At 40.7% G+C, this 22060-nt stretch overlaps 3 protein-coding genes across 8 annotated transcripts in view; 1 reads left to right on the forward strand and 2 right to left on the reverse strand.

The window, feature by feature from the left end:
• Positions 1–15828, forward strand: part of LOC139969183 (2-aminomuconic semialdehyde dehydrogenase-like) — a 32004-nt gene extending 16176 nt beyond the window's left edge. The window contains exons 6-9 of one of the 2 annotated variants that reach the window (XM_071974050.1): positions 314–491; positions 2186–2395; positions 3461–3621; positions 15602–15828. In XM_071974050.1, the coding sequence (XP_071830151.1) occupies positions 314–491; positions 2186–2395; positions 3461–3610 (538 nt within the window). In that variant the 3' untranslated portion in view covers positions 3611–3621; positions 15602–15828. Of the gene's footprint in view, positions 1–313; positions 492–2185; positions 2396–3460; positions 3622–12558; positions 12696–15601 lie in introns of those variants that run through there. The other variant, XM_071974039.1, reaches the window with a different exon arrangement.
• On the reverse strand, positions 4998–11698 carry LOC139969202 (uncharacterized). 4 transcript variants are annotated; one of them, XM_071974108.1, is made up of 6 exons: positions 10485–11698; positions 10136–10404; positions 9893–10040; positions 9592–9791; positions 8879–9319; positions 4998–8277 (listed from the first exon to the last, which is right to left on the reverse strand). In XM_071974108.1, coding segments are annotated over exons 1-4 (504 nt in total). In that variant the 5' UTR covers positions 10487–11698; the 3' UTR covers positions 4998–8277; positions 8879–9319; positions 9592–9706. The 4 variants fall into 4 exon arrangements, with proteins under 4 accessions (XP_071830209.1, XP_071830202.1, XP_071830194.1 ...); XM_071974101.1 differs by having other exon boundaries at positions 8879–9471; XM_071974093.1 differs by lacking the exons at positions 4998–8277; positions 8879–9319; positions 9592–9791 and having other exon boundaries at positions 9799–10734; positions 10851–10876; positions 11085–11698.
• On the reverse strand, positions 13246–22052 carry LOC139969159 (uncharacterized). Of its 2 annotated transcripts, XM_071974012.1 has the most exons (13): positions 19388–22052; positions 18180–19091; positions 17886–17966; positions 17277–17690; positions 17032–17159; positions 16685–16814; positions 16233–16371; positions 15829–15979; positions 15237–15466; positions 14772–14843; positions 14387–14568; positions 13686–13961; positions 13249–13429 (listed from the first exon to the last, which is right to left on the reverse strand). In XM_071974012.1, the coding sequence occupies exons 2-13, from the start codon at positions 18567–18569 to the stop codon at positions 13259–13261; spliced, it is 2364 nt and encodes a 787-aa protein (XP_071830113.1). In that variant the 5' UTR covers positions 18570–19091; positions 19388–22052; the 3' UTR covers positions 13249–13258. The 2 variants fall into 2 exon arrangements, with proteins under 2 accessions (XP_071830108.1, XP_071830113.1); XM_071974007.1 differs by having other exon boundaries at positions 13246–13429; positions 18180–22052.
• Positions 22053–22060: the final 8 nt, after the last annotated feature.

A 22060-nucleotide genomic window follows, 5' to 3' on the forward strand; every position in this document is an offset into this window, starting at 1 on the left:
AAACAATGGCATTGTAATGATAACATGGTAAGGGGGTGGGGAGTGGAGGGACATGCCCACCATCTGGCTGGGTGGTGGTCTAAGAGGTTGTGGGTCACTGAACGTTATAACGATCTGTGCTTTTAAAAGATGTTTAATCCTGTTGAGATCTATGTATTGGATTGTGTGTGTTTATAGTGAGCTCAAATCATACATCTTTTCAAACATTCAAACTTTATACTTCTAAATTTTCTCTTCCATCAGTCAAACTTGGCATCAATCCCATTCACTGATTCAAAATTGAAGAGATATTTTAACAATTCTGTCTCTTCAGAAAACTTAAAGTTGGACCGCCAACAGAAAGCACCACTGATGTAGGGGCTCTGATCAGTAAAGAACACTTGGCAAAGGTCAAAGGTTATGTGGACATCGCTATTGAAGAAGGAGGTCGCATTGAGTGTGGAGAAAGAAGCCAAGATAAGGAATTGTCTCTTCCAGAAAGTCATCGAAATGTAAGTAGAAAAGTGTACAAGAACTGTAGCAAAAATGGGTTTAACATGCCTAGGAATTATAGTAATCTTAACATGCCTTTTCAAAGAGCCTCCTTCACTATACACATCTCAAATAAGACATTACAATGAAATGGTGAGGTACAATGTTTATTACTATATGTAGGTAATGTTACAGGGTAAAGTTTAACTTGGACATTTATAGTGGGAATTGACCATCAAAGCCATGGGAGGGGTGTGGGGGCATGCAGGTAGATCCCATCGGTGCATTTTGATATCATGCTATTTGGTGTGAGAAATCTGCCAACTTGATGGAACACCTGTGGGTCAAAGGTTGATATTTAGGATAGCTACTGGATATCACATTGGCTAACAATTACATTAGTGTTTGCACGGGTTATCCGGGTACCCGCCCGATGCAATACTACCTGGTTCCTAATTTATTACCCGAATCCTACGCAGAGTGTGATTTAACTGTAGATTTGCAAATTTGTTTTTTTTTTCCCATTTTCCCATTGACTTTTTTCCCATTCCCAGGCAGATTTCCCATTGACTTAGTGTGGTGTTAGGCTAAAATATGTGGTCGAAGATAACAGCAATAATGAAGGTACCCGCCCGACGCGATACTACCCGGTTCCTAATTTATTACTCGAATCCTACGCAAAGTGTGATTTAAAAAATAATCCAAACTGATGGTTAGGCAGATTTCCCATTGACTTAGTGTGGTGTTAGGCTACCATGTGGTTGAAGATAACAGCAATAACGAAAGTATTCCATGGATATCTTATAACTGCGTCACAATTTCAGCGAATAAACAGATGGTTAGGCTTTGCTAGATTTCTCATGCATTGACTTAGTGTGGTGTTAGGCTACCATGTGGATGAAATTATTATTTATTCATTTGTTTATTTCATAGAAGGAAAGGCTGACAAGGAATTTTACGACATGTTTATGGATTATAGACGGGATAACTAAAAAATAATAATCGCAAGTGGCATTTTACTAATCGTGTATTCCAAATGCGATCAAATTGCGCGAATCGCGTAATCTTGCGGCTAATGCGAACCCTGGGCCTGCATAACAGATAGTAGTAGTAACAACTGAGCTAAAGTAAAGGGATATTTTATAGTCTGATCCAATAGACGTAGAGAGCAAGCATAAGCAGTGGCGGCGTGGTGCGATATTAACAACATTACTACTAATTAGTAGTAATGCTAATTATATTAAGTAATTAACAAGTTTATGACAGAAAAAAACAAATAGAAATTACTGAGAAAGGTTTTATACCTTACCTTACACATACGTTTTTGAACATGAAAACATTTTCAGTAGAGAATAGAATTCATTTATTATAGCATTTAATATGTAATTTCTTGAAAATTGTGATACACGAGTGTAAACAAGTTTTTCCCGGATACCCGACGGGTAACGGCTCTCGGGTACACGGTTCCCGATTTTTGGACCCGTGTAAACACTAAATTACATGTTGAAAAAGGGAATGTTTTCTGGCTGTAACCTGTGCTAATGCTTGTTTTCATCATTGAGACTGTCATATATATGTATATGTTTGGAATGATAGTCAAAGGGACACCTTTCCTGCACGACCCTCCCTTATCACTGCCATTATATTATAATGTATTGTGTTGATCTATGTTCCTTCAAATAGTGTTTTTACTTTGTGGCATTTTCCTCCCAAGGGTTATTTCATGAGGCCAACTGTGATCACCAACTTAAAAGATACCTCAAGGTGCATGCAGGAAGAGATATTTGGCCCTGTCACATGTGTGGTCCCATTTCAGACGGAAGAAGAAGTCATTGAAAGGGCCAATGGAGTACAGTTCGGCCTTTGTGCCTCTGTTTGGACCACGGACCTGGGTACAGCTCATCGGGTAGCTCATAAACTTGAGGTAATGAAATAGTAATGAACAGAGATGCCACATTTCCAAATTTCGTCTGAAATCCAATTTTTTGTTCTTCTTGTAACATATCCTATTGTTCTGTCCTATAGAGCTCCATTGATCACCATATAAGAACAACTGGCAAACTTGCAAAACTTCACACACCCACTGATCACTTGTCAGTGTACACAACCAGTAATTCAGCTGCACTGGGATTTCAAATGTTTCTAGGCAACCAGTACAAACATAAATGAAGATATCAATAAGAAGGGAACACAAAATTTAATTTGAGCTGCCTTTGAAAAAAGACAGACACAATTTTATTTTACTCCAAACATGGTCATGTAAAAAGTCAATGTACCAGGTATAGCCTACAGTACAGCTAGGCAAAGTGGTGACAGTACTACTACTAGAATAAGTCATTACTACTGCAAGTATAACACTGGCAATTTTTGTTTGTTTGTATAAGCCTAACATTAGGTCCTGACCTTAACCTGAGGATAACCTTATGGGTGTGTAATGAAAGCAATGTCAAAAGCAGTTTCAAAAACGGTCAGTGGTTTGCATTAATATTTGCAAAATGTTGCAGGTACACTGATATCAATGTATATGAGAGCAATTTAGGATAGGAGGATGTGTTTATGAGGCCCTAGGCTAAGTCTTACAAATATTAGGATATTGGAAGCCAAGTACATACTGCTAAGGCCTAACAATTAGGCTAGACCCTAGGATAAGTCTTACTTACAAAACTTAGGATATTGGAAGCCAAGTACTGTACTGCCTCAGTCAGTCTGAAAGCTTTGTAAACTCTTCAAAAGTAAGTGTTGTGTGGTCTTCGTTCATGCCTGGTATGTAAGTCCACATTTTGTAACTTTAAAGTAACACTTTGATATTGTTGAGGTCAAAGGTCACTCGAGTTTTATAAAGTTTTAAGTATACACGATAACAAAAGAAAAGCTTTCTAAAAGTATGGCAAAGAATGAGTCGGTGTTTTTGGGGCTTTTTTTGGGGTTCATTTGCCCAATTTGATCCCTGGGTTTCATTTCACTAAACTGAATCATGTTTATGTTGTAGGTTGGCACAGTTTGGACCAACTGTTGGCTGATTCGCGATCTAAACATGCCTTTTGGAGGGATCAAAGCTTCTGGGATCGGTCGAGAGAGTGCCAAGGAATCCTTGAACTTCTTCACCGAAGAGAAGACTATTTGCATCAAGATGACCTGAAAAATGGGAAGGTTAGAAATGTATCAAAACTAAGCAGTCTCTCTTCCAAGTGAAATTGACACTGATTTATAAAAATATATACTTAATATATATTTGTATTTATTAATTTCTGATCATGAGTTGGGTGTCAGATGCTCTCAATTTTCATATGAGGAGTATGGTTTGTTTGAAGTACTTATCTGGCACACTTGATTTACAACGATATCAACACAACCGGGAAATGGTTAATAAATATGCAACAGAAATATTAATTAGAAGATATTAAAATCTTAAAATTATTTTATGTATAAAAACAAAAATCATCATTGCATTGGACCTTTGATGTCAAAATCTTGTATTCAGCAAATCTTAATTTCTTACAGATGTGAGGCTTGCCTTAAATTGAACATTCTCCATACCAATGTATGGTTTATAGATTGTGCCTTCTTTTTTAAACAATTCTCTTTCCTTCCTTTTAAATGAGACCATGTTATGTAATTCTAGTCGAGTCTGTTTGTAATGACATCAGTTTACAACTACGAAAAATTCGTCCAATACAGAAATCTACCCGGAATGTTTCAGGATATGAAACTTTGAGAGAGTGTTGGCCTATCAAATAGGTACATATACAAATAGTACATGGTCATTGGTTTGAGGCACTGTAAGTAATTGCTGCAAAATATATATTCTTAAATAAGTTGATCATTGAATGATTACTCGATTTAATTTAGGTTAATTTATAAAAGCTTGGTCACCTAGGTAGCAAAACTGGAGGCACTGATATATGTGAATGTGCCCAATAGCCCAAAATAGTTTATAAAATTTATATGATCACAATATTTGGAAAGACTTTTACCAACAAGCAAATGAGTTTGGTTTACAGAAGGTCTTCGTAATTATATATTTGAAAGTTGTTTGGTTAGTCAGACAGAACAAAAGATACAAACCTAAAAAAAAAAAAAAGTATTAATATCTGATCTCATCCAAAATATTTAATGAAGATATCACTGATATTAAGGTGAAAATTAAGTGCTTAAAATACAGCAGTTTTTGAAATGAATTTACAAAGCACTAACTAGGTTCTGTTTTTAGACCCCTCATTCATTTTGCATAGCACTTTGTTGTACAATGCTAGTTTATCAAAACATTCCATTATATTCCAGTTTATGAATATTAACCTTGGAATTATCTTGTTCCATTGTATTCAAATTAGTATTAACTATTTACAGTGTCAGTTATAACAAAGACCACTAGTTACACTGACACTTTAAGAGAGCTTGACGTTTTACACTGTTTTCATTAAATTGTTTCATTAAAATGTTCGTCAATTGGTTGCAGACTACATTTTACATCGCTGGTAAATTACAATTTGGTTTCAGACATGCTGGGACTGGCAATGCCAGGTTAAAGATGCTGACTTCTCTGCATCAGAGTATAAGTTTGCAATCATGATAAAATCATTGAGTTTATTAATAATTTATAATTTTGATGAAATATTAAAGACTCAACAGCCTATGCAATCACCATTATACTTGTAAACATGATATGTTACTACTAACTTATAGCTTGTAGTAGTGTCGACCATACCTGTACACTTCACCGGCTAAATATAACTTATAAATATTCATGAGTGGGCGGAAGCTAACATGGCAGGTTGAAATTCATGTTTCTTTCCTACAACAGCAGGACTTGCCAAGTTAAACTGTCCATCTTGGAACTGTTATAGATAAATTGAACAAATATGGATATGATTGAACAGGGACAATGTTTGTCCCTAATAATTGCTACAATTATGTAACATCTCTACTTCATGATGGTATGTACTTGGTTTGTACTATGGTATGGTGGTTATGTACTTGGTATGATGGTATGTACTATGTTCAGGGGATACTTTGCACATGTGTTAAACATTAATGAGAAAGATGAAGTTAGGTCCTACCTAAGTTGCTCCTAATTGTGAATACATGCACCCCTATGTTGCAGAGCTTAGCATTTTAGTACCACTATGTAAATTACTATAAAGGATAAGAGGTAAGAGGGCTGGGACATGGTAAATCAGTCCCATGGTACAATGATACTGGAATGTTGAACTATGAATATACATGGTGATTATCATGGCTTCATGTTGCAGTTCCTACTTTTAAGTTGTCTATTGTGCAGTCAAGGAGTTGCTGGTAATTGTGAAGTCTTTTGTAATCACATTGTATAGACGCCATAAACATACCCAAGGTCGGAACAATTTGGCAGGGATTTCTGAAGGGGAGGAATTTCTAAGTATTGAGGAAACACCAACGTAAATATTTCCTGCTATTATGGTACAAGCATAACATCGGCGCATTGCATGCATGGGTACAGACTTATTTGAAAAATGTTTGGCAGCACATGCCGTCTCCTCTGACTGCATTGCCTTATAATAATGAAATGGGGGTGTAGGCGTTTTTACACTATCTAACGTAACCTAGTCGCCAAGAACCCGAAGTATTTTGAAGGGAGGGCCCGAGGAACATGAACTTATAGCATGCTCCTCATGGTGAAACATAATTGCACCTATTAGGTGAATTGAGTGTACTGTTAATAGTAGGAGAGACTAGTGTAGGTTCTTATGACCAACTAGACCGGTTTCTGCTCTCAAACTTTATAGCAGGAGCTTCATCAGTAGTAGCCTTTGAATATTTTATATTCGGCCTGGGCGTCTCGTTCTTAAAATGCATCTATTTTCTGTGCACGAGTTTTCATGGAATCATAGTGCAGCTATAAGAGCATCTAAAAGAGCTTCGTGTGAACCTTGAGAGTCGGCTGATTCTTCGTTATCTGTCGGTAAAATCTGGTTTTCAAGTCTATTCATGACGATACTACTGTTTTTGGTAATGGGGTGGCTTCCAAAATTTGCAGAATGTGATTTGTGTCTTTCACATAGGTGCTTTGTTTTAATTTAGGAAGCAAGAAATAGTCCACAAATTCCGATATTTTTTCGGTGGATGATCCGTTTTCGCTTATTACCTTTTGTAAGGTTGCTTTCTGTGATTTGCCTTTGGTCGGCACGATACTCTGGATTCCTCTCTTTTCGCTGACTTCTGGAGGATGGTCTTCAAAAGCCTGTGTGCCTCCCTCCGGAGCTTCCAATGTTGACTCTAAGTCCGTCTCTGCTCTAGATCTCTTTTCAAGAAACCTTTCCCGTTGCCTTTGAGCTTGGCAGGATAACTCGTCATTCCAGACTCTGCGGAGGTTCCTGCCTGCTCGTTGGAGTACTTGATTCCAGGAATCAGTAAACTCCTCCGAGTGGTTCAGTTGCGCCCGGAGTTTGGGTGGGTTTCTCTGAACCTTGAGTTGGTGATAGGTAGTGTTTTTATCGCCGTCTATCCGGGATATCTCTTTAGTGAGAGTGATGAGCCTTGACTGGAGCTCCTTCAACATATCTGCGTTGCTTTTGACCTTCTTGTAGGTATCCTCTTGCAGCTTGATCCTGTTGTCATTCCTTTTAGTAGGAGTTCTTTGCCCACACGGTATGTGTTCTTCTTCTGAGGAGAAGGATGTGTCTTTATTGACTGGTGAGGCAGGAATCTCAGGAATGAATATTTTATATTTGGCATGAGCGTGGCTTCTGACCTTTGTAGGTTTCTTCTTTCAGCTGGATCCTGTTATCGTTCCTTTTGGTAGGAGTTCTTTGCCCACACGGTATGTGTTCTTCTTCTTCGGAGAATGATAAGTCTTTGTTGACTGGTGAGGCAGGAATATCAGGAATAAGTGAGTCCATGACTGGACTGGGCCTGTCTCTTCTCTGTGGGCCATGTGTCTAATGTGTGGTAGCACATGCCATCTCCTCTGACTGCATTGTTTTATAATAATATAATAATAATATCTTTCTTACTACATTTTTTTTCGTAATTTTTTTTGTTTGATTTTTTTTATTGTTTCTCGATAGAGGTGTAGGGCCTGTCTCTTCTCTGTGGGCTTTTGAACTTTTGGCCACATGGAATTTTATTGTCCTCTTCCTTGTGGAGGAGCTTCCTCAGCTTGTCGTACATTTAACAAACATGACATCATACCAGACTCTGTAGGAACTGATTGAATCCTGGGAAGATGGATCTGAATATCAAGTAGACTCCTATCATGACGCGTACGGCTACCCTGGACATCGTTATCCTCAGTACATAGATACATCTGAGTCCTGAAATAAGGCCCTGACTAGAGTGGGGGGGGGGGGTGCAGCAACGGGAGGTGCATCCTCCACATCAGTGGTGTAAGTTGGCTGAACAGAAAAAAAAGACAGATTAAATTAGTATATTGATCCTTGTAGCTTCAAATCAGAGGCAGTGGGATGCTTTATAACATTGGGCATTCATGCATGATTAGAATTGAACTTACTTTAAATCCAGCGACTTCCTGACTTTGTTGTACAGCTGCTGCACCGTCCACTGCTGTAGAGTCCTGTTGTCGTTGTACATCTTCCGAACCTAGAAAGTAGAAAGGAGAGAAAGTTAGAAATTTATAGCTGTGCAGGGTTCTCTTTAAAGTGATACTTGTTTGAAACTTACTACTTCTTTAATGGTTATTTTGGAAGTTCCCAGCCTCTCTAGTGTGTCCCTGTAGGTCTTCATGATCTCCTCTGTATCGCCCTCGAAGTAGCTGGCCCTCGCCCTTTTCGGATTCTCGTAGTATTCCAATGGCCGCTGGTCAGTAGGTGGTCGCTGTACAGAGAGTAGCAAAGGATTGTAAGGCTTATTTTGATAGTTCCAGGTAACGGTAAGCTGGGCCTTACACTAATAACGTTGAACCGAGCGTGAACAGGAAAGTCTTAATCTCCAAAAGTTGATATTTGATAATAAGTTCCTTTTTATTAACTCTGAATATAACTATAACTTGGGATAATTAAAATGCACAGGCATAAATGCTGATCATAAATATAAAGTACAGAGCCCTCTATTATACATCTGTAGGCTTAAACTCCCCGATACATCTTTAGGAGACACTTAAAGCCCGATTCTAAAATAACAAATTACGACGCGATGTACACGGCACACGCTCTGCCCTTGAACCTGATTGGTCTAAACTTATAGCTAGCCCCTCACCCAACTCGTGATTGGTTGAGTGCCAACCTGATATGCAGATGAGGACATGCAAATGGGCACTCAACCAATTTGAACCAGTTTGGCTGTCTTCAAACCCCACAAACCGAATCATTTAAAACAAAACATCTGTCTACGCTTCTACTAGCGTGTGATTCATAGCCCGCCACACCACAGAGCAAACCACCAATAAGAAAACAATATGTTAACACAAATTACTTACCCTGGTTGCTACAGTCTTCCTCACGTTGATCGGGTTGAACTTCTCGATGTTGAATTGTCTTCCTAGTGTCTGCAAATCCCAACTCGGCTTGGTCACCTTATTCCCACTGGGCGACAGGAAGAAGGGCCAAACCGGGCTATCGGCTGCTTTGGGTGAACGGAGCACGCTGGGTCTCACGATGGTACACGACGCAGAGCTGGTAGAGGGTGGGTGAGAGGACTACGGTGGCGGGTCAGTAGGTGGATGACCTTTTGTGGTTGGCTACAGCGATGACCCAGTTTTTGTTGGTTTTCTGTTTGGCTGCTTGAAACTCGCCCAGCGTGAGACCGGTGATGACACAGCCACGGTGTCCTCCGTTCAGCAGCATGAGAGCCATCAGGATGTTCCAGAACTTTCTTCTCTTCTCCGCTGGGATGATACCTGAATTGGATTCCAAAGCACCTGAAAAGCACAATAGAGTGTCGAGACATTAAAGAGCTAGTGTTGGGTGGTGAACTCTTTTGGTAACTGTCATGTGATACAGGCAATTGCAATGGCTTCCTCGGTACACCTGGTCATCATTTCGTCAACTCGATCCGCTGGCATCAGTACGTCTGTACAAAGTGCAAAGAAAGCGAGTTATTAAAAACAAAGTAAGGCTGTCCATGTACATAAATTTGGGGGGGGGTTTTTTGGGGGGGGTGGGGTAAAGGAAATCTGTTTTAAAAGGTTACCCTGGATCTTTGATGCAAGGAACTTCTGGCGTTTACATATTTCCGGCCTCATTGCTGTAGCAAAGTCCCCGGCGGTCCGAAATGTTCTCTCAGCTAAAGTTGGGCTGACTCCTACTTAGCGGCTGGCTTCCACACAGATCGACAGGTAGGATGATACGGTCTTTGGCAACTTCTTATCTTGTCTTAGCACTTCTGTGATCCTGTAGAGTCATAAATGAATAGAAGTACAGTGGATAGTGAAAACATTACCTTCCGTAACAACACAAAAGATGGAATTTTATTTGTGAGGATTTGTTCATACTGCTGCACACTGCTTGGGAGTATCAGACTTCTTAGTGAAATTCCAAGTCTCTCCTTGATGGCCTGCACCTGTCGGCAATGTTGCTGGGCATTCTTCTTGGACTGCTCCGTCCCCCCGTACTTCTGTTCTTCGTACTTTGCGAATCGCTCTATTGGAATAACAATGAATGGAAGGATTAAGTCTCTGCGTCCACGAATGAATACATTGTTAATTTCCAATCGTATAAAAGTAAAGATTCTGTACCGTAGATGTCCAATATGTCCTTTGGTGTATCCTCCATCTCGACCAGAAAATCTTCTTCCTCCTCCTCCTTCTTTCCTCCTTCCTCTGTCTCCTTCGAATCCGGTGCTGCGCTCAGAAGTTGATGGTATTCCGCTGATGTCTTGTAGTTGTGGACTTGTTGCAGGTGTTTGTCGATCCTTGGTAGCAAAACAGAGGGGCAATCAGGGACTGGGCAGTCCCTGAAACTCCGCCTCTGCTGGCCCTCCTGCCGTTTGGGCTCCTTGCACTTCCTGCGAAGAAAATAAAAGACGGTATTAGTAATAAATAATCAGTAACTACACCAGTTCTTCCTGTAGACAAATATACTCACATGGCTCTTGACTGTTTAAGGATCTTCTGTCGATACTCCTTGGTGGATATGATGTGCTTCTGGATGAGATGGTTCGACAGTCTGACGACATCATTGTCAATTGTCGTCTTAACTTTACTATTGCAGATTTGCTTATGTCTGTGTTTGGAGAGCTCTCTGGAGTACTGTAAAGTTCGTCATAGTACCGGTCCAGGGCTCCCTCGTCATCTGACGTCAGGTTGCTGTCATCGCTGTCTAGGAGCCATTGATTCTGTGTAAGTCAAAAATGCAGATCAAGATAGAACATCTGATCTAAATTGAAGATATCATTGTACTTATTAACCACTTTATAGATTACAAATGCTAATCAAAGGAGAATCATCTCACCTCTTCTTCACTGCATCTCTTTTGCTCTAAGGAAATAGTGAGTAAGAAAGAAACTTGTTCAGAAGTTGACCATACTAACACTAGTGCCCTATTTCATTTCAAAGCTACATCACACAGAAATTTATGCATTACATCTTAATTATTGAACAATCATATAAAGTGATTGGGTAATCTAAAAGTTAATAATCTTTCACCATCTGATATCATAGCAAATATAATCAGAAATGATCTCACCGATGAACATCTCTATTAAGGAAGCCCCAATAAAGGTCATTTTGTCTGCCTTCTTTCTTTCAGTTAGTAGACGCCTGCTCCACGGTTCGCCGCTGCTGGTTTTTAAATGCAGCCAAACTCCTGTCCCTTCCTCGATGAGGTCAATAGAGGTGTAGGGCCTGTCTCTTCTCTGTGGGCTTTTGAACTTTTGGCCCCATGGAAGTTCCTGTCCTCTTCCTTTTCGAGGAGCTTCCGCAGCTTGTTGTACAGCTGCTGCACCGGCCAGGTGTGCATTCTCCCGATGCATCTTTCTGACTACATCTTTTTTGGTTAGATTTTTTTTATCGTTTCTCGATAGAGATGTAGCAGCATAGATACATCGGAGTCCTGAAATAAGGTATATAAAAAGAAGATACTCTGGATTCCTCTCTTTTTGCTGACTTTTGGAGGATGGTTGTCAAAAGCCTGTTTGCCTCTGGAGCTTACAGTGTTGACTCTAAGTCCGCCTCTGCTCTAGATCTCTTTTCAAGAAACCTGTCCCGTTGCCTTTTAGCTTGGCGTGATAACTCGTCTCTCCAGATTCTGCGAAGGTTCCTGCCTGCTCGTTGGAGTACTTGATTCCAAGAATCAGTAAACTCCTCAGTTGCGCCGGGAGTCTGGGTGGGTCTCTTTGAACCTTGAGTTGGTGATAGGTAGCGTTTTTATCGCCGTCTATCCGGGAGATTTCTTTTGTGAGAATGATGAGCCTTGACTGGAGCTCCTTCAACGTATCTGCGTGGCTTTTGACCTTCTTGTAGGTTTCCTCTTGCAGATTGATCCTGTTATCGTTCCATTTGGTAGGAGTTCTTTGCCCGCACGGTATCCTCGATGAGGTCAGTGGACCGTTCCGTGCCATACCTCCTTGTGACATTCACCAGTGCTGGGATCAGCTGAGGCTGGAAGACCATGGCTCCTTCGGGTATATTGAGGCCATCTACTTCACTGATTTTGGCATTGATGAGGCCTTCTAGGGCACCACTTTTGTTCAGATCCTTGATGAATGTAACTTCAAATGAAAAAAATATGTTAATCAAATTAGAACATATATATAGACTTCCTTCTAAAATCCACTAATTTCTTCTTTCATAATGAACTTTAAACTTACAGAATTTTTCCTTTGCACTTCCTGCAAAGAAATTAAAATAAAATAATATTAGTAATAAATAAATAAATAATATATAATAATATTACTAATAAATAATATGGTAATAAATAATCAGTAACTACACAGTTATTCCTGTAGACAAATATATGCACATGGCTCTTGACTGGTAAAGGGCCTTCTGTCGATACTCCTTGGTGGATATGCTGTGTTTCTGGATCAGATGGTTTGACAGCCTGACGACAGGTTGACTACAGAGTGGGCGATCTGTGGTGGGCTTAGGGAACTCTTGGAACGACTTCACATGGACCTTTGGTTTCTTTTCATCCTCTTCTTTTCCATCTTGCTGAACAGTTGCTGGTTCTCCCTCTGCAGTCGGTTGGATCTTGGCAGCTGGCTCACTCTGGGGGACACAGGGGATGGTTGTTTACTTCCTTGTTATTTCTTCAGCGGTTGCTGGTTCTCCCTCGGCAGCTGGTTCTCTCTGGGGGGCACTCTGGATCGTGGTTCCCTTCATTGGTTTCTTGGCAGCGGTGGCTGGTTCTCCCTCGGCAGTTGGTCCTTTCTCGGCTGATGGCTCTCTCTGGGGGGCACTTGTGATCTGTTCTGCCTCCTAAGGAAGCAAACAGTATAAAATAGTTTCACATCCAAATAAGTTCACATATAAATCTATGGCAGATCTAGATAGACTGATATTTACCTCAAGTTCACTGTCAGTGAACAAGGCGTCAGAGTGTTGTACTTCTCCCGTGCTCAATGATGTCAGGTATCTCGAAGCCTCGTTGTTCAGGTCTACTTCCGTTGTTGTTGAAGGGACTGTATATATAGGGAATGAAATTATAAATTGATAAAATTTGAATTTGTTTTTTAAATATTGCATCATTGTCAATTGTCGTCTTAACTTTACTATTGCAGATTTGCTTACGTCTGTGTTCGGAGAGCTCTCCGGAGTACTGTAAATTTGGTCATAGTACCGGTCCAGGGCTCCCTCGTCATCCGACGTCAGTTGGTTCCTATTCTTTCTTGGCAGCTGGTTCTCTCTGGGGGGCACTCATTAGCAAATTGTCATTCTTACCCCATTGAGGAGACCGGCGACGGTGGAACCTGCTATGCAGGCCTGTGCGCCGGCCAGCCTCTCGTTATAGTAACTCCCCTGAGTGTACTCGGTATGAGACATAGCCTGTGCGACCCTGGACCGTCCAGCGGCGGTCTCCGATTGAACGGCCTGTAATTAAAAAGTTTGAATCCAATATCAGTTTCCGGTTAATAGGGTAACACAAACTAAAATTGTGGAACTTTTGGCTCTGTGGCCAGCAATTGCAGAACTTTTGGCCCTCTGGAAAGGCAAAAATGAACAAAGACTTTAGGCAGGTAACATACAGTATTGGAGGGCACAATCCTTCCCCCATTGAATTTACTTGTTGTTCTATTTATTCTTGGGTCAGTATAATTCAATTATGTTATGGACTTTAAAATCTTACCAAGGTCGCGGCTGTCTTCCTGAGGTTCAGGGGAGAAAAGTTTTCAACACCCAGCGACAACCCAACTGCCACCATCAGCGCCTTCAGCCTCCGCACCCGGTTCCCGTTGTTCGAGAGGAAGAAAGGGGTGTCCCTTTCCTCCGCCTCGGTCGCCACTCGACCCCTCAGAAGATGGGGCCGAACCACATTAAAATAGACCAACATTAAGTTGTACGTTGTCTGGTCTATCGTAATGTGGGTCGGTCCATGCGACTTCAGGGTCTTGTGGTCTGAGATCTTTGAAGGCAAATAAAATATTCAAATGTGAAAATGGAGCAATGGTACTATCAAAGGCTACAGTAAAAGTGCTATAAAATGAGCAATTAAAATATCGGTAGTCAAATGCATTGTATAGTAAGCAGGAGCCCAACAGTGGTGACATTGTATCTTAGGAAGTCAATTGGGTGAGATGATTGCGATCACAGTAGGTCAGTAACAACGGGTAAAAACCAAAACGTGTAATCTTGGCCGATAAATCCCATCCCGCCGCCATACCATCCTTTTAACCTACGGGATGTCGGAGTTAGCGGATTAATTTATGTCGAACTGCAACGACAGAATATATCTAAGATGTGAGCTAAATATTGTCCATATTTTGGCGTCCTACAGTGGGAGACGAGATAATTCAATTCCATGAAAACATAAAGCATGTATGTTCTTACTTTTATGGTATATCTCTGTGACCCATCTGGCAGACAGAACCGCTCGACCCGCGTGAATTTCCCAGCGGTGAGGTTCAGTACCACACCGCTGCGGTGGCCAGTACTGATCAATATCATTGCCATGAGCAGGTCTCGAAACCTGTTCATGGCAACGGAGGACCGCAGAATGGAGTCTGTATTCTCTGTAAAGAAAAGAATGAATGGAAAATGTGATCATTTGCATGACATACCCAATGATGACCAACCCACATTTATTGCTCTTCCTCCCCTCCCAACCCCCAGACCACTCCCCCACCCACCAGTACTCATACTCCTTTTAAACTATGTGTATCTACTCTCTTATCTTGAAAGATATAATCTTAAAATATGGTTTTAAAAAGCTCACCCGCCATGGCAATTCCTTCTTTCATTGCAAGCCTCTTCAGCTTCCCAATTTCTGCTGATGACAGAATGGAATCTGCAAAACAAACAAGAAAAGTTCTATATCAGATCCATACAGACTGGTATACCTTTGTATGAAAATCCCAGTCCTTTACACAAAAGTGGTGGATCCGGGGGTTGAATCAGGATTTGCCCCACTCAGAGAGGCGGGAGGGGGAACAGCTTTTCCTAAGGAGCGTGCAAAAGGGGTTTTCGAAAATTTAATTCATCAAGATTATTCAAGGTATACATCCACTTATTTGTTAAAAATATATAACGTTTTGCAAAAATTCTTAACCCCCTAAGATTTCACCTGCCACCAACAGAAGAGAAGGTGGGGGGTGCAGAAAATTTGAGATTGACTGAACGGTCTGCCCAAAATGACATATCGAGCCTCGTTCCCAAAGTAAGAGATAAGAAGGGAACTTACCTTTGATCTGGCTTGCAATTTTCCTGCCATGGCGATCTATCTCCGGGCGCAAGGCTACCTGAAACTGCTCTGCCGCCAGGTTCGTCCGCTTTGCGGCCTTCGGCTTTACGCCGGCGGACTTGGACACTTCCTCGTTTAGTCTGAGGAAGCGACAGAACAGTTTCATCGAGAGAAGGTAGCTCGAAATGGTCTTTGGTGCCTTCTTGTCTTCCCGGAGAAGATTTGCAGCCCTGAGTAAGAAAAAAATATGATGAGATACGTATGCGTAAGAGAAGAACGAATCGATACTTTGGAATGGTGTTAGAGCATGTGGTCGAATACATTTCTATTAATTATACTGAAATTAACAAATTATGTTTTCACAGTTCTTCGTAACAGTAAACTGGCCTTTACAACGACAGTGAGGTGATATATATCTGGATTTGCTGTGAATGTTTCCAACTTTCATCCCTTCTTGAGTTTTTATATTGATGTTTGGACGGCATAGGTGAGCCACTATATAACATATTACAGACAATTCAAGAAAATCTAGTGTCGTATTCGAATTTTGGACTCAAAATGTGGCCATAATTTAGCCGGATAAGTCACCTACCTCTGTACTGACAGCGGGTCGACCAGACCGGCAATGGAATTGACCTCCAGTCTCTGGAGCAGTATCTCCACTTGCCGGCGGTGCTGCTCTGCCTGCTTTAGGTTGGGGCCAGTACCCCCAACCATGGCGGCCTCGTAGCTCAGGAACCTGTCTGTGTAACAAGAAAAGTTAACTCATAATTAGAATAGGAGGGCCTGTAAACAAGACATTCGTAAGAAGATATATTTATTGCTGTCAAAAATCTTTTGTAAAAAGAAATAATGCTTGCTGTATGGACATATCTACCCTTAAGAGCGCAGCTCATCAGTATCTCACAATAACATTAATATGTGATACTTTCGCATTGTGTGAATACCTGCATGGTAGGATGGATAACAAAGAATATCGTAGCATGTAGTTTATACCTAAAACCGCCTTGTCATCCAACTTCTTGGGAATTTTTGAGTGGGCCGAAGGCTTTGCTTTCTCGGGGGAAGTGGGGTCAGTTTCCGGCACGGTAGCCCTGGCTTCCGCCAGCCAAAGCATATATTCTTGGCTGGATTTCTGAGAAAAAGAAAAACAGGAAAGCATGTATTACAAAGTCATGTATAACAACACTTAATAATGCTCACCCGACTTGCTAATGCTTTGACCCTGTGGCCAGCAATTGATTCAAGACCCCTCCCGAGAAAGTATGGTGAGTCCGATGCAGTTTTAGACCGTGGAGCTTACTAATTCAAAGATGAAGTGGTACCAACCTTTCTGTTTGTTTTGGTATCTCATTTGCATATTACAGAATTTTAAAGACAATTAGTGAAGTCACTAATACAAAATAACGTTTGCAAAAAGCAGATGGATTGGAATAGTGGACACTTACTTCGAAACCATGGCACCTCCTGAGGTGCTGGTCGATCCTCAGGAGTGCCGTTGACGGGCAGCCAGGGACCGGACAATCACGGAGGGTCCTCCCTTCTGCCCCCTTTCCCGACCTACTCCTTTGGACTTTTCTGTTGAAAGTAAAAAATGCACTCACTTAAATAGTGTGTCTATTGATTTATGATTTGTGAAGAAGCCAGACCGATGCACATACATATCCAGTTATTCATTTGCAGTGTTACAATTACTTTTCACGTCTCCTACATCAGCTGATATTTGTTCAAATACTACACCTCGACATAAGCAAGGATTAAATTTGAACCAACTTGTGTCGATAAAAAGACTTACTGGGTGCGGGCTTGGTTCAGTAGTTGCAGTCGGTTTTCCCTGTTGGCCACGTTGTGGCTGTCTGTCAAGTGTGTTGCCAGCCGGACGAACATGCCCTCACAAAGAGGACATTGCCTTGGTTTCCGTTTCTGTGTTTAAAATGAAAGAGGTAGAAGAGAAATGTTTATTCAGGTCACAGGAAACACAAGCATTGTTGGCCTGTACAATCAAAGTAGCATAAAGGTAAATGAATGAATTATATTTACCGGTTCCCCAAGGCGAGGACGTTTCGCCCGGCTAGCTAGTCCTGTCCCCTCGTCATCCCCATCCCTGTCTACGTCCGGTCCCTCGTCATCCCCATCCGTGTCCTCTCCTCCTGTCCCCTCGTCATCCCCATCCGTGTCCTCTCCTCCTGTCCCCTCGTCATCCCCATCCCTGTCCTCTCCTCCTGTCCCCTCGTCATCCCCATCCCTGTCCTCTCCTCCTGTCCCCTCGTCATCCCCATCCGTGTCCTCTCCTCCTGTCCCCTCGTCATCCCCATCCGTGTCCTCTCCTCCTGTCCCCTCGTCATCCCCATCCCTGTCCTCTCCTCCTATCCCCTCGTCATCCCCATCCCTGTCTTGTTCCATTGCCTCATCTTCCCGGTCATTTCTCTCTTCCTTCACTTCCAGCTCATCAACCTGAGGAATACAAATGTGCAAAGAATATATATATATAAATAATATTTTTATTAGCCAGATATTTGGTTATTCTGAACGTATTGGCATGGAATGTGAGAATCAGCCAAGATTCTGACATAGCTGTTTTTGACCCCTCCACCCTACCAACTGAAATGGCCCATACCCTTATGAGTAAGGCAAATGTGTGCTAAGTACCGATTCGTGGTCGCTGAAAAGAGGCCTGGATGTGTCGGACTCTGCGGCCTCCGTCCCCAGACTCTTCAGTATGTCCATCACCTGGAAGGGGAACAATGTGGAATAGCTAACAATTTTGAAATCTATTCACATTATGAAAGAAAATTTTAGTGGTAACGACAGATTTTAATAGCTAAGTCTTACATCTTATGACACACAGACACATTTATATATGTATATAGGTTTATATATATATACCTAAATATACATGAAGCAATGCAACTAAAGGAAAAATATTTCTTTCATTTTACTTACTCTGTCATTGTCTACCTCTTCTTTTGTCTGGTCCTCAATGGTGTTGTTTAAGTTTATGTGTTTTAGTGCTAACACGGTGAAATAGCTGGCAAGGTCTTCAGATCTAATATTGTTGGCTTTTTGGAATGTGTATTGTACTAATTCAACTACAAATGTTGCAATATTGAGTTTTTCTTCCGTGGCGAATTTATTTGTTATTTCAATTTTAGGGGCAGCTTTGGTGACATTTGCGTAGGTTCTCTGTACTTGTTGTTTATTAAAAGTTTCTGTTTTAGCTTCTTTGAATTTCGGGCAGCCTTTGTATAGGGCGGCATGAGTCCCTGAGCAGTTTGCCATTTGGTGTTCTCTTTTTGTTCTGGACAATCTTTTACCCTGTGATTTTCGCCACATCTAAGGCATCTTGTTTGGTTTTTACAGCTGTGGTGAGTGTGACCAAAGAGCTTGCATTTGAAGCACTGGGTGATTTGGGGGAGTTTGTTATATATTCCTCGGTTTTGTGTTGAGAGTATTCTAGGTATAGGCCATGTTTGATAAGTGTTTGTTGGGGTTCTTTTTCTTCAAATGTGATTTTTACCTTCCAGGTAAGTGTTAGTGGCGCGACTAATCAGTTAGTGGCGCTTCACTTGTTAGTGGCGCGACTAATCAGTCTTTTTGTTTGGATTGGGTAGTATTCTTGATCTTTCAATTCTTGTTCAATGTCTTTGATTTGGATTTCAGGGTTAATGCCACAGGCAACTACTGAGAAGTTTCTTTGTCTTGTTTTTAGGGGGATTCTTGGTTTGGGGTTGCCTAGTTTAGTTTTTTGAGTCCAAGGTTGCAGGAGGATATTTGCAGATTTAGGGTCATGGGTGTAATTAGGTCATCGTCTTCGTACGACTCGTAGGAGGTTTCTTAGCTGTCGCTCCCTCGTTCCTGTAACATAATAAAATTCCATTCCATTAACTGAAAGAAAAATAGCAGTTTTTTCTAAAACAAGAAAAGGAAGAGTAATGTGTGATAAAAGATTCATCGAGATGTTGTAAAATGTAAAGAAAAAGAAACAACAAAACCGAATTAATCCAAGAGAATAAATCCTGCGGCAGGATGAATATCAGAATTTCTAGACAGTTATAATCTGTATAAATAAATAACTAATAAAATCAATCAATCAATAACTAGCATCTTTCAGCTACAGAAGGTAATTCAATGTAAAGTGATATCTGACATACTGATAAAATAACCCATCAGCCTTGCCCCCACAAAGGTGATGATGCCCCGGTAGCTCAGCAGCTGCGACGACCACAGACGGCCCTCTGCCGTCGTCAAAGACAGCCACAGCTGCACTCCCTCGTCGATAAGGGCAGTGGACCGCCTGCTCCCATATCTCGCCAAGGCCGAGTCCACCATCTCCATGTGGAAGGCGGAGAAGCCCCCTGCTCCACTGGGGAAGGTAGCGGACTGGACCCTCTCCACCTCCTCTAGTACGGTCTCCTCCAGCGCACCAGAGGCCCATTGTTCCTTAATGAATGATACTAAGAAAACTAAAATACCATCGATAAAGTACATTTTGAACAGTTTAGGATAAATATAGATGGTATCAAATAAACTATATTGAATGATATATATGTGAGATGGAAGTAGAGGAACCAGAAATAAGTGGATACTTTTCTGGTCTGGTCCCTTTGTAACAAAGTCCCTTTGAAGAGCAGCTTCACTTTGTGGAACTATTAAGTACTGTCTCGGTCCTTACATTAACCATGCATTGCCCTTCCCCCCCCCCTCTCCCCTCTACCAACAAATAACTTACCTCCATCCTCAGTGAAACTGCCATTAACATTCATATTCAGTACAATAGCGATCTACCCGCGCTGGGCCGTGTGACACATACCTTGTAGTCATTGACATACCCTTTTGAGTAGGTTGGGATTTTGGAGCGCTCATCATTTACCGTGAATGGCACTTTTACATTCATGAAGCCTGTGCACTATTGTTATGCTAGGTTTTTCCATTGACTTCAGTGTGGTATTAGGCTACACACAATCATGGTACTCTACTACAAACATGAATCGGCAAATCTTACACTCAGAAACTCTGTTGCATTTGGCCCTTCAACCTGGCCATGTCGAAAAGACAAACAAATTAGAACCATGACAAACTTTGAAGGATAAATCAAGCTATTTGACCAAAGAGTAGCTGAATTGTAGAAATTAAAGATAATTTCTTCTTATTCATTGTGAGACCTGTCCACTCATGAATATTTATAAGCTCTATATGGTAATAAGTGTGTGTGTAAGTTGGTTGTGGCCTGGGTGATGTATTTTAAAGTAGACTGTTCCAATGGTGATTATTTCTAATTCATTGTGAGACCTGTCCACTCATGAATATTAATAAGCTCTATATGGTAATAAGTGTGTGTGTGTAAGTTGGCTGTGGCCTGGATGATGTATTATAAAGTAGACTGTTCCAATGGTGATTATTTCTTATTCATTGTGAGGACCTGTCCACTCATGAATATTTATAAGCTCTATATGGTAATAAGTGTGTGTGTGAGTTGGCTGTCTCCTGGGTGATGTATCATAAAGTAGACTGTTCCAATGGTGATTGCATAGGTTGTTGTGGTACCACTGATCTAGCACCTGTCCATGCAAGAATTATTAAACTTTGTAGGATAATAAAGTCTGGCATTTTGAAATCAAATTGGTAATTATCTATGCTTTAATACGCCATCCACTTAAATTAATAAATTGGTTTGTAATGTTACTACTACTGTAAGAATTCACTGTTGTCTGTTCTGTAATAAAGCATCCACTTTAAATTGCTTAGTAATGTTACTACTACTGTAAGAATTCATTGTTAATTTTTTTTGGTATTCTTGTCAGTACTAACATACATGCAATTTTTCTCTTTTATATGCAAATTCTTTAATAACTTAAAAATACTTTTGATTATTTGTTATGGCTTATAAATGTATCAAGTCACATAACTTATTTTTTCAGAGTGGGCCAGAAGTTGAGGAGCCATGGGGTTATGGAAATGGAGATTTGGGAATGCAATGGTTTTGGGCATGGTAAAGATGGGGGGGGCTGGGGAGGAAGGGACAGTATAAATGATATTATCTAGCTTATTGTTTGTATGGTTGGGCATGTAGGGGGAGAGTGGATATCTTTAATATTCAGACACAGTGTAGCGATGTATTGAAAGTACTGCGAGTTACTGGTTCAGATTAAGAAAAGGAAAAGTTGACTAGTGATCACCACACTTAAACCTCACTACTTCTGCTTGCTACTTAATCAGAGATGCCAACCTCTTGACACAAAAAACAGATTGAAAATCCTAAAAAATCAGATTTTTGAGAGAAAAATCAGATTTTCACAAAAACTAACACTGGCCCATATGCCCCGGGCCAGTAAAATGTTTTACTTGCTTTTTCAATAACATCTTATGAGAAAATTGTAAAGCATCTGTAATAATTCTTATGATGCAAAAAGGGTGTTTAAATGCATAATGAGAATAATGATACAGCTTAATTGCTTGCATATTTGGGCCAATGAGAATTTGGTTCAAGCCAGAAGTAGAAGTGAGAATAACTGACATTATAAACCAAATAAAAGGAAAAAAGTGTCAGATAATTCAAATAATCAAATATGAATTGCAGCATGTAGCAAGATTATTGATCAAATATTAAAAAAAATAAAACAATTAAGAATAAATTTAATAAAAAACTTTTTGGGGGGAAAAATGAAAAGTCGTATTTTTAAGAGGCGAATCGTATTTCACTTTTTTAATCGTACTGAATACGATAAAATCGTACTGGTTGGCATCTCCACTTAATGTCAGTAAGCAATCACTTTTTCAGTTATTGCCAACATGTATATTAATATCCTGTACATTTCTTTTTACTC

The sequence above is a fragment of the Apostichopus japonicus genome, chromosome 1 (assembly GCF_037975245.1).
Source record: "Apostichopus japonicus isolate 1M-3 chromosome 1, ASM3797524v1, whole genome shotgun sequence".
Classification (NCBI taxonomy): Eukaryota; Metazoa; Echinodermata; class Holothuroidea; order Aspidochirotida; family Stichopodidae; genus Apostichopus; species Apostichopus japonicus.